Source organism: Enoplosus armatus, chromosome 7 (genome assembly GCF_043641665.1).
Source record: "Enoplosus armatus isolate fEnoArm2 chromosome 7, fEnoArm2.hap1, whole genome shotgun sequence".
NCBI classification, from domain to species: domain Eukaryota; kingdom Metazoa; phylum Chordata; class Actinopteri; order Centrarchiformes; family Enoplosidae; genus Enoplosus; species Enoplosus armatus.
Window position 1 is genome coordinate 14436 of NC_092186.1, and position 12686 is coordinate 27121.

A 12686-nucleotide genomic window follows, 5' to 3' on the forward strand; every position below is an offset into this window, starting at 1 on the left:
GGTTCACAGCAAGACTGCGACAGCTGAGGTTGGAAAAGGAAGAGGCGTTTAAGAGTGGCAACAGAGCAGAGTTTAAGGAAGCCAAGTACAAGTTTAGCAAGGCGGTGAGGGAAGCTAAACGACTGTACTCAGAGAGACTACAAGACCAGTTCTCCTCCAACGACTCTGCTTCTGTGTGGAGGGGGCTCAGGCAGATCACCAACTACAAGCCAAGAGCCCCCAACTCTGCTAACGACCGACGCCTCGCCAACAGCCTCAACGACTTCTACTGTCGCTTTGAGAGACAATGTGACAGTCCTGACACCATCCCCCACACCATCACCCACCAGCTCCAGCCCAACAGCCACAACCCCCTCATCACACCTGGGGCTGAACTCTCACACCTCTTACCACCACAGCTGCCCCCCACAGCGCCCCCCACTCCTCCAGCATCGACACCTCTGTCTGTCCTTGAAAGAGATGTGAACAGCCTCTTCAAGAGACAAAACCTGTGTAAAGCTGCTGGACCAGACTCCATCTCCCCATCCTGCCTGAAGCGCTGCGCCGATCAGCTGTCTCCGGTGTTCACGGACATCTTCAACACCTCACTGGAGACATGCCACGTGCCAGCCTGCTTCAAAGCCTCCACCATCATCCCCGTCCCCAAAAAACCAGGGCCCACAGGATTAAATGACTACAGACCCGTCGCCCTGACCTCTGTGGTCATGAAATCATTTGAACGCCTGGTCCTGTCCCACCTCAAATCCATCACAGACTCTCTGCTGGACCCCCTGCAGTTCGCCTACAGAGCCAACAGGTCTGTAGACGACGCCGTCAACCTGGCTCTACACTTCATCCTCCAGCACCTGGACTCCGCGGGATCCTATGCCAGGATCCTGTTTGTGGACTTCAGCTCTGCCTTCAACACGATCGTCCCGGCTCTTCTTCAGGACAAGCTCTCCCAGCTGAACGTGCCTGACCCCACCTGCAGGTGGATCACAGATTTCCTGTCTGACAGGAAGCAGCACGTGAAGATGGGGAAACACGTCTCAGACTCGCGGACGATCAGCACCGGCTCTCCTCAAGGCTGTGTTCTTTCTCCTCTACTCTTCTCCCTGTACACCAACAGCTGCACCTCCAGTCACCAGTCCGTCAAGCTCCTGAAGTTCGCGGACGACACCACCCTCATCGGACTCATCTCTGGAGAGGATGAGTCTGCCTACAGGTGGGAGATTGACCACCTGGTGGCCTGGTGCAACAGCAACAACCTGGAGCTTAACGCTTCAAAGACGGTGGAGATGGTTGTTGACTTTAGGAAGAGCGCAGCCTCACCCGCCCCCATCACCCTGTGTGACTCTCCAGTGGACACTGTGGAGTCCTTCCGTTTCCTGGGCTCCATCATCAGCCAGGACCTCCGGTGGGAGCTGAACATCAGCTCCCTCATCAAGAAAGCCCAACAGAGGATGTACTTCCTGAGGCAGCTGAGGAAGTTTAACCTGCCTCAAAAAATGCTGGTTCACTTCTACACTGCCGTCATAGAGTCCATCCTCACCTCCTCCATCACCGTCTGGTACGCTGCTGCCTCCACCAAGGACAGACGCAGACTGCAGCGTATCATCCGCTCTGCAGAGAGGGTGATCGGCTGCAACCTCCCATCTCTTCAGGACCTGTCCTCCTCCAGGACCCTGAGGAGAGCAGGGAAGATCGCTGCCGACCCCTCCCACCCAGGACACCATCTGTTCGACCCCCTCCCCTCTGGCAGGAGGCTGCGGTCCATCAGGACCAAAACCTCCCGCCACAAAAACAGTTTCTTCCCCTCTGCAGTCAACCTGACAAACTCTCACTGACCCCCCCCCCCCCCCCCCCCCAGAACACAAACACAAGCTATACGTTATATTAACGTACATCACCCCTGTCCCCACTGCGTTACATTAACGCACTCACCCCCTACTGGACACTTTATCTGGACACTTTACTTTATTCTGGTCACTGCACTGTTGTTATTTATCTTATCTTATTTTTATTTTTATTCTTATTCTTATTTTAGCTTTTATATTCTACTTATTTGGTATCAAAACAATAGCACCTTCAGACCACAGCAAATTCCTTGTAATGTATGTTACTTGGCAATAAACAGTTTCTGATTCTGATTCTGATAGGTTGATGTTCAGTGTAAAAAAAAGACAGACTGAAGGATGGAGTGTAGCATCAAAGGTCTGTTAGAGATGAAGAACACACAAGTCCAGGTTCAAAGGACTTAATTTACATTTAAATGATATCCAGAATATAACTTCTTTATAAAGATCTTTGTCTTTTCTTTCTTTCTTTTTTTGGTTTGTTTTAGGTTTTTGATGTTTAAGTCATGATGTCACACTCCGGTACATTAGGTGGCGGCATGCATCTCTGACGTTGGTTTGTAGTCCGCCAGTAAAACCAAAGAAGAAGGGAAGCAGTTGCATCGCGAGACTTCCATCATCGTGAGTTTATTTCCTTTGTGAGGACCGGAGACCAGCTAACCTGACGTTTTTAAAGTCTGTTTGTTTGCTTAGCATCAGCACAACATCCGTCCACGGATCGATATAGGAGAGTGTCCCGACCGTCAGTCACCAGTCACAGGTAAGAAATAAGACGTATGTTAGCTACGCTGTTAGCCTCACAGCGCCGTTAGCCGCTTAGCCTCTTTGTGTGACCGTGTTGCTAACATGTGGCTAACGATAGTTGGTTTTTAGCTCGTATTGACTCATTATTATCACATTTTTCATCATCTCAGACGCAGATAACACAAACAACAGCTCGCCTGTCCACCTGAGTCAGCAGGTTTTAGACTGAATGTCCGCTGAATCCGGCTTTGTTCCGGATCAGTCCTCGCGGGAAACGTTTCAGAAGCGCATGTTCTTTAACATTAACATGTGTGATGAAGTTTGTAAAACACAAAAATGTCTTTTAATCATCAATGTTTGCAGCTGATGCAGATGGTAACACATGTTTTGATTCTTGGCTGAAGCTTGATTGATCAGACGGCGTCATTTTTATAGGTCATGTGACCGCTTTTATTTCACATGGATCCTCTTTTCTTCATCTGTTTGGAAATATCTTCTTAAAACTGATGATTTCTCTTCGAAATCTTTCAGGTTTGCTTGAATAGCGTTGACGTCACATTTATATATGTAGGGTCAAATCACAAAAGTTATCTATTGACACTTTTCATTTAGAGCAGGTCGAGGGAAGGGGGGGGGGGGGGGCAGAGAGAGAGAGAGAGAGAGAGACAGACAGACAGACAGACAGATTGACAGTTACATTTATTTATTTGACAGAATCTTTTGTCCAAATGTACAACTGAGGTCTAATCCAGCTGCAGTGGATTGAGTTTAGTTTTTGGCTGCTTGTCTTTATTTTCACAGGCAGGTTGATCTAACAGGAAAAGGGGGAGTCAGGTGACTATTGAACATGTTTTCCTTCATAATGAGGTCACTCTGTACAGATGTTTACATCTGGGGTCTCATTTATAAAACCGTGCGTACGTTCACCTGCAGGCAGCTTTCCTTTATAAACCACAGTCCACCTGGAGACATGCGCCTGTGGATAGGCCTCTGGTCCCGCCCTCTACACGCCCACATTCAAACGCAAATGGTCACCACATGAATACTGATGCATATCTATGAGCTGCTGATCGACTGCACGTCACGGTGAATAGAAGATATTATGAAGAAGTGCTGTGGCTCTGTTTGATGTGGATGATGATGACATCTTCATCAGTTAGTTCCTGTACAGTCCGGCCCCCTCCTCTGCTCCGGGGGGATGTGATGGACAGAAAGTGCTGATGAAATGTTGAGTGGACTTTGACTTCAGAGTTGAATTGGCTTCTATCTTTTCAAAGTAAAGGTGTGTATTGAATAGTTATGGCTCTCTACAAGCACAAGTACAAATAACCCTGCTGGTCTGAATGTTTCTGATAACGTGGATCTATAATTAATGTTTGAAATTAAGTGAAATGAAATGTGTGAGAGAGCGTCATGATACGGTCTGGCTTCAGTTCACCACCACACCGTCTCCAACATGTTGGTAGAGTTTAGAACAGGTGAGCTCATTCTCAAATCAAGTTTGTTTTTATAGATCACAACTTTGGCGTGGGAAGTGGCGTACGCAAGGGCTATAAATGAGACCCCTGATCAGAGACCAGTCAGATCACCTCCAGTGTGTCTGATTGATCCGATCAGCTTCTGAGAGGACAAGGAGGAGAAATGTGTTCATGTTATTGCCAGGTGGAGGTGGGTTAGTCCCGACTGATCAATAATGAACAGTCAGTAACATGAAGCTGGTTTCTTTCAGACGCAGTGAACCACCTGAGTCGTCTCCATGGCACTAAGACGAGGACACATTAGATACCTGAAGGTGAGACAATCGATAACGACCTGATCAGTTCAATAAATGCTCAGACACAGATGGAGTAAGGACTCCTCTGACTCTTAGTACACCTGACGGGTGAAACACCTCATCAGTACCACTTTGGACAGGTAGTTTGAGGGCACACATCAGCTGGTTCAGGTGGGATCTCTCATTTATCTTGCCATGATACAATTATAGCAAGGTTCCTGTTACTCTTAAAGTCTTAAAATAACATCAAGGATATTAAGGTCATTAATTGTTTTTGATGTACTGTAAGGATTAAATGTGCAGTTTAACGCTTGGCTCACACAGCCTGTATGAAATTATATAAATAAAACATTCCTGTATTGATTTCCATTATCACAGGCTGTAGAAAGATGAGGCTGGCAGCAGCAGCAGCAGTGCTGTCTGTGTGGACAGCACAGGTGTGTGAGACCCAACATGTAGCCGTCACACACAGGTGGAGGTAGGCGATGTGGCCTGGTTGTAAGGCTAATGGGAAAATTGGCTCGAACTGTAGCCTACAGTAAAACGTCCACTAGCGTGTATTTGTTTGATTAACTTAGTATTAGAACAACGCTCTCAAGCGTATCTGTCTTGTCGGCAAATATCACATCCATAAGGGTCTGTCTGTTTTGGGTTTAGCTACAATATCTATATTTGAAACATGATTAAAAAAAGTAAAAACTTGGTACTAAAAGTGTTAGACCATGAGAGACTCATTAATGGAGTTTTTACTTTGCATTAGCTAGCAACAGATGTTGCCTGCGTGTCATCCTTTTGTCAGTCATGGTTGCTAGCTAGCTAACAGGGCTCTACAGTGCAAGTATTTCACTTGCAATTTTCCTAAAAAATAGATACGTGCGAACTGAGAAAATAATTTACGAGCACAGTGAGGGATTATAAATGAACCCTAACCCGATTTCTTTTTTTATTTAATGTTATATTATAGTAATGCACTATTGTATGAATCTTGGTTCTGATTCCAATATTTTTCAGCTGTTTCTGATGTGCTATGACACAGAAAAATATCAAATAAGCCTGAAGTCGATGGATATTGCTGTGAATAACCAGATATCAGTAATGCCTTTTGCATACCTAAATGGAGGAGACTCAACCGTAGCAAAGGGATGTAACCCCTTCATCACTAATCATCCACCTCCTCATTTACCCTTTTATGGCTAAAGTGAAAGTACTTTCTGTACTACAGGGGGGGTCTCTGGGGAAGAACCCAGAGGTGGAGGGGTGCTGTCTGACTTGTATCTAAGAAAAATATATATTTGAATAATTTGTAGACATAATTCGTTTACCTTCTATGTAAAAGGCATCTTACTATGTTGCTAACGTTAATGTCGGTGTATTTTGGGACAACCGCAACACGTCGAACACATTGCATTCCTTCAGTTTCATAAATGCTTCATCATAAGCACCAAACATCCACACTGCAGGAATTACATTTTGCTGTGTCGGTATCTTTTTTTAGTGATTCTAAAAACTTTCGAGCATTTGCTGCCATCAGCTATGCTCCTGGATGTAAACGGAAGAGTCACTTCTCACATGCTTTGTTGACGTACTGTGTAACATCTCATCACGTGACGTTAGGTCCGTGTAGCAGGTCCTGACAGATAAGTACAACTTTTATGGACTGTAAAAAGCTGTCTGCCGCTCACTCGGGAGCATGACTGAAATATGTAAAAGTTCGGAACCAATAAGCAACATCGAAATGCATGCGTCTTATCGAATCCACGTTTCTTGGAAATTTGGAATCTGTTCCAACTCGGAGCCGGTTCTTCATACCCAACCCTACGAGTGGGATAAGGATGAAGCAGAATATCGTCTACATAGACCCTCACTGGGTTTTATGGATCTTAAATTATATTTGCTGGTTCTTAAAAAGCATTGAATTTGACTTTTAAAATGGTGCAAGAACCCTGTAAAGGGTGGAGACTTCTCCCGTACCTGTGTAGTGAACAATATTGTGTATAACGTGTGTGTGTGTGTGTGTGTGTGTGTGTGTGTTGTTTCAGGTGTGTGAGGTTCAGACGTCTCAGAATGATGTAAGAGATGGTCAGCACGTCGCCAAAGGAGCCGCTGGAAAGGTGACAGCTGCCCTGTGATGGGCTGAATCAACGATCATTCACATTATTATATTGCTTGTTTGAGTCCATGAGTGTTGCATTGTGGGAGTTGCAGGTGTGTTGATGATGTAATAAAGGGGTGTGTGTGTGATCTCAGGAGCTGTATGATAATGGATACAGCGAGCAGATGATGGAGGACGATGACTCCAGAACCAACCTGATCGTGAACTACCTGCCGCAGAGTATGAGTCAGGACGAGCTGCGGAGTCTGTTCAGCAGTGTCGGTGACGTCGAGTCCGCCAAACTCATCAGGGACAAAGTGGCAGGTAACCCCCCCCCCCACAGTACTACTGCAGTACTGCTGCTGACACTGCTGAGTACTTGTACTACAACACCAAAACTGCACTGCAGCAGAACATGAACACTCAGAGCTACCACCTACTGTATTACTGAGCACCAGGCCTCAGTACTACTGCAGTAATACTGAGCATCAGCCCTCAGTACTACTGCGGACACACAGTAGAATTAGCACTAAGCAGATAAAAGAGTACTACAATACTATTAAGGCTAGTTCATACAAATACTACAGTACTACTGAGGTATAGTAAGTATGAACTAATGTAAAGCTTTGGTTCTGATACATTGTACTACAGCCATAATACTACAAGTGAAAATGACTTAGTAAAAACAAGTTTGCTTCATACTACTACTTTGTAGTAATAATCCTAAACCCAGTACTTGTATTATCAGTAGTAATCCTAGTAGTAGTCCTATTTGCAGTAGTTGTTCTATTATCTGTAGTAGTATTAGCTGCAGTACTATCTGCATACTAGTTTTCTGAGTACTTTCTCCAGCAGCTTTTTTATTACGGAAGTTTTTTTTTTTTGTTTTTCGGGTGTTTTTTTATTTTTATTTTTTTCTGACGATCAGCTGATTTTTATTTATTTTTTTGTTTTTAATACAATCTAATGTTTTTTTTTATTAAAGGACGATTCTGTCATTTTTGTCTGAAGTGAATATTTTTCTTTTCTTCACTGTTGTAATATTTTATTGTTTTTCACACCAGGTTTAATGGCTTCAGTCTGACTATTTAACAGGTATTTTTATGGTAATTGTTTTAAATCAGGGTTTGGCAATATGGATCAATCAGTCACAGTATGTTTTATATTTGTAACATTGTTGTAGATAAATTTTGAGTACAATTTTATAAAAATGTGTCTTTTGATAAGGTTAGACACAAAATAAACATATCGCCTAACCAGAGATGAACTGTTTTTTAATATTTCAACTGACTTTAATAAGAATGTACAAATGTTTTAAATGCTGTTTTCACCTGTTTTATTTTATTTTTCAGGCTTTGAAAATGTCTGTAAAGTTTTGATAATGAATGTATGAACATCTTAAACCTTTTTGTTCTGAACAAGTTGATAACCCTCCCAACTGACTGACATTACACATTCAGTTCCTGCACTGAATTTTTCCTCAGAGTGAGTGCTCCTGTCAGTGTTTAAATTCCTTTCTCCGGTTGAGAGCGCCACCAAGTGGCCAATATTTATTATATACAGCTCTGGAAAATATTAAGAGAGCACTGCAAAATTGCAAATTGAACATTTTTGTTTTATTCTATAAACTACTGACAACATTTCTTCCAAATTCCAAACAGAAATATTGTCGTTTAGAGCATTTATTTGCAAAAAATGACAATTGGTCAAAATAACAAAGATGCAGTGTTTTCAGAGAAATTAATTTCAAAAATTCATCAAAATCATTTTAAAAAACACAATACTAATGTTTTAACTTAGGAACAGTTCAGAAATCAATATTTGGTGGAATTAGCCTGGTTCTTAATCACTGTCTTCATGCATCTTGGCATGCTCTCCACCAGACCGGCTTTGTTTGATGGCTTGTGACCATCCATCTTCCTCTTGATCACATTCCAGAGGTTTTCAATGGGGTTCAGGTCTGGAGATTGGGCCGGTCATGACAGGGTCTTGATCTGGTGGTCCTCCATCCACATCTTGATTGACCTGGCTGTGCGGAATGGAGCATTGTTCTGCTGGAATAACCAATCCCCAGAGTTGGGGAACAATGTCAGAGCAGAAGGAAGCACGTTTTCTTCCAGAATAACCTTGTACGTGGCTTGATTCACGCGTCCTTCACAAAGACAAATCTGCCCGATTCTAGCCTTCCTGAAGCACCCCCAGATCATCACCGATCCTCCTCCAAATTTCACAGTGGGTGCTGTGGCTTGTAGGCCTCTCCAGGTCTCCATCTAACCATCAGACGACCAGGTGTTAGACAAAGCTAAAGATTGGACTCACCAGAGAAGATGACCATACTCCAGTCTTTTACGGTCCAATCCTTATGGTCCTTTGCAAACATCAACCTGGCTCTTCTTTGCTTCTCATTGATGAAGGGCTTTTTTCTAGCTTTGCACTACTTCAGCCCTGCACCTAGGAGCATGTTTCGAACCGTCCTCGCCATGCACTTCACCCCAGCTGCTGTTTGCCATTCTTTTTGTAGGTCACTTGATGGCATCCTACGATTGTTGAGGGACATTCAAATGAGTTGGCTGTCATCCTGATCAGTGGAGAGTCATTTTTGCCCTCTGCCGTCTGTAGCTTTGTTGTCCCCAATGTCTGCTGCTTGAACTTGTTCTTATGAACCACCGTTCTTGAAATTTCTAAGGATGGAAGCAACCTGGCACTCACTGTATCCTTTTGCTAGTAAAGCCAGAATTCTTTTCTTCATGCTAAACTTTTCTTTTTTACTTTTTTTGCATGGTCAAATGTTGTGTTTTGATTCCAATTCCTTTTGAGCTAATACTAGCCATTCTTTTGCCATCCAGCTGATCCTATTGCAAGAGGATAGCGATGACCACAGCAGTGTTTCTTCAACTGTTCCTCGTTAAATATGATTTGGTTCAGGCGATCACCTAATCAGTACTCATTAGGTAGAATGAGGTGTGCTTGCGTTGGAATTCAATAGACACCTGGACTGGAATGGCTGCCATACATGCAGAGATTCTGATTCAAGACAAAAAAAAGTTATGTCTGTCGCTGCCGCCCTCTGATTGGTCACTTTGAATGTAGATCAAAACACATTTTCTGTAGGTGATTGTTGAACAGCTGGTGATGGGAGGTCTCACTCTGACTAAACATTCAGTGTTTCAAGAAACTGAAGGAGTCAGGTGTTTTCTGGGCTTGTTCAGGAGAATTTATGTTCACACTTTTCAAACACTGTATGAAGAGTTTTCTGTCAATTTATTGTCTTTATTCAGTTTGTGAATATCCAGAATGTGTGGCGGCTGTAACACAGACGGTTTTGTTATTTTATTTTGTTGTTTTCCTTTGTGTTTCTCTAGGCCACAGTTTAGGTTACGGCTTTGTTAACTTTGTTAACCCTAATGATGCAGAGAGGGCTATCAGTACCCTCAATGGCCTGAGGCTACAGTCTAAAACTATCAAGGTAATGTGCAAAAGGTGCTCTTTGATTTTCCTGTCTCAACTGATAGATATGTTATATTCCCTGGACAGTAGAGGGCGCTCTCTCCTGCAAACTGTCTGATGGATGAAGGTATTTTTAAAACTCTGCTGTCATGTAGTTTCTGTTTTTCTGACTCGGTAAATTATTCTCAGCCTGTTTTTAATATCGACACATGTTGACACCGAATCTGTGAATTTCTTCAGTTCAGTGTGACAGTGTGCCGAACTTTTATTTTCATAAATTTATGCTTTTATTTTGACAAAAGTGCCTAATGATCTGGGCCTGTTTGGATGCTTTTATTTTGTCTTTTTGTTCATATTTTATTTGGGACAAATCTGGAAAACTGGTTGTTTTTTTTTGTTTGTTTTTTTACATTGAATATTTAATCGCATATTTAAAATCTCCCTGGATTTTATTTAAAGACTGGCTGTACCTTTTTATTTTATTTTGTTTTATCATTTTTATTGATTTGAATTCTCTCTGTCTGTGATGGCGACGGACTGAGACTCTTCCTGTTTCCTCCCCACAGGTTTCGTTTGCGCGGCCAAGTTCGGACATGATCAAAGATGCAAATCTGTACATCAGTGGGCTGCCAAGGACTCTGAGTCAGCAGGACCTGGAGGACATGTTCACTCGCTTTGGACACATCATCAACTCCAGGGTGCTGGTGGACCAGGCCTCCGGTAATGCACATGCTCAGTAATCACAGTAATGTGACCAGTAACAGCTCTTCAGTCCTGACACCTCACCTTCTAATCTTATTGGCTGTCTAGGTCTGTCTCGGGGCGTGGCCTTCATCCGATTTGATAAGAGGGCCGAGGCTGAAGATGCTGTAAAACACCTGAACGGGCACACACCCCCCGGCAGCTCTGAGCCAATCACAGTAAAGTTCGCTGCCAACCCAAATCAGGCCAGAAACTCTCAGATGATGTCACAGATGTACCACGGCCAATCACGGCGCTTCGGAGGACCCGTCCATCACCAGGCCCAGAGGTTCAGGTATGCTCACCTTTCTGTGTCGTCCAGCAGCAGAACATTTAACCAGAATATTATAATTATTATTACATTATTAATGTGCATCACTCTCTAATAATGGTCACAGTAATCAGATTACTGAGATGCTGCTGTCAGATTGGCTGCTCACAAACTTTCATTTTTAACAATAGGTTTTGTTCACTCGTACTTCCTGTTTTTGTTCCAGGTTTTCTCCAATGAGCGTCGACCACATGGGCAGCGGGGGCGGAGTCTCTGGGAACTCATCCACCGGTTGGTGCATCTTCATCTACAATCTTGGTCAGGACGCAGACGAGGCTATCCTGTGGCAGATGTTCGGGCCGTTTGGCGCCGTTGTCAACGTGAAAGTGATCCGGGATTTCAACACCAACAAGTGCAAAGGCTTCGGTTTTGTCACCATGACTAACTACGAGGAGGCTGCCATGGCGATCCACAGCCTGAATGGGTACCGACTGGGAGACAAAGTCCTGCAGGTGTCCTTCAAGACCAGCAAGGGCCACAAGTAGAGAGGGAGGAAAGGGTGAGGAAGAGGGAGAGTCTTGACTTTCTCTCAACAAGAAACAAGTCAAATGTGTTGTTGTTTTTTTCTGTATCTCAGTTGAGCTGGTTGAGTTTTCAGCAGTTGCGTTTGTGTCAATGTGAGTTAATTTTTTTCTCCCAGCATGTCCAGTTTCTTTTAGGCTGTATGACATCACTTGTTGCAGTAAAAATTTTGAACGTTGTTACTCTGAATGTTCAAATATTGGTCCAAGATGGCAGACTGTGACAGGGGTTACCCTGGTAACCTCATTCCCCAACATGTTGAAATGATGTTGGTTGTTTAGAGTGATGTCAGCAGCAGAGTTGGGATTCACATGTTTGAAGTTTTTCTATTTTGAAAACCAGATGTGAGTCTGTAACACGAATCCTAACAGCTGCAGGTGTTTCAAACTGTTTCCAACCTGCAGAGTTTGATACTGAAAATGTTTGGAACGTCATTGAAACATAGTTAATGGGAGAAACTGTATTTGACTTTCTGATTCAGATCTTTTTCTTTTTTTTTTAGAAACATTAAAGTGAAGCAGTGATTCAGTTTTTCTTTATGTTTAGAAATACTGAGTTCCTCCTGCAGACATCACGTTCAACACGAAAAGGCTGGTAGCCATTAAAATATGTCAAATATATGATTATCAAAGGTTTATCTTACAGATTTAAATGACATGAAAACACAAATCATTCATGTAGAAAAATAATCTCTGAGCTGTTGAGATGCTGACGTGTCAGGTGATTGACAGCTCTCTGGGCCAAAAGGCATGCCGAAGACGGGGCTTCAGGTCACGTCTGTTGAGTTTCTGCAGGAACAAACAGATTTTATTTCATATTTTTACAAATTGCTTCCAGATAAACAACCACCAGACAAACAGAAACCCTGTTTATGTGTACTGATTCTTTTTTTCTCTTTGGTATTTTCAATTGTATTTTGTTTCTCAATTGCAACTTCATTGTGATGTTGGACTGTTTATTCAATAATAAATCTGTTTATGGAAAACTTTTTATCGCGTCTTTCAGAGTTTACTTAAAAATATTTACAATGGACATTAAACTTTGTTCCCCTTTTTAAAGAAATGTCTTCTTTTCTGGGACGCTGATGAGACTTTGTTTTTATTTCTTCGTGAAGTTAAAGCAACACCAAGCAGTCACATTGCAATGCAAAAACAGTTACTTTCATTCAGTGTTTCTTCCCCAAAATAACCCCCTAACCCT

At 42.9% G+C, this 12686-nt stretch overlaps 1 protein-coding gene across 1 annotated transcript; it reads left to right on the top strand.

Annotated features, from left to right (window-relative positions):
- The first annotated feature begins 2477 nt into the window (after positions 1 to 2477).
- Positions 2478 to 12471, top strand: LOC139287267 (ELAV-like protein 1). The gene is made up of 8 exons (XM_070908231.1): positions 2478 to 2595; positions 4309 to 4371; positions 6393 to 6464; positions 6601 to 6769; positions 9808 to 9911; positions 10459 to 10612; positions 10703 to 10928; positions 11131 to 12471. The coding sequence occupies exons 2-8, from the start codon at positions 4336 to 4338 to the stop codon at positions 11447 to 11449; spliced, it is 1080 nt and encodes a 359-aa protein (XP_070764332.1). The 5' UTR covers positions 2478 to 2595; positions 4309 to 4335; the 3' UTR covers positions 11450 to 12471.
- Positions 12472 to 12686: the final 215 nt, after the last annotated feature.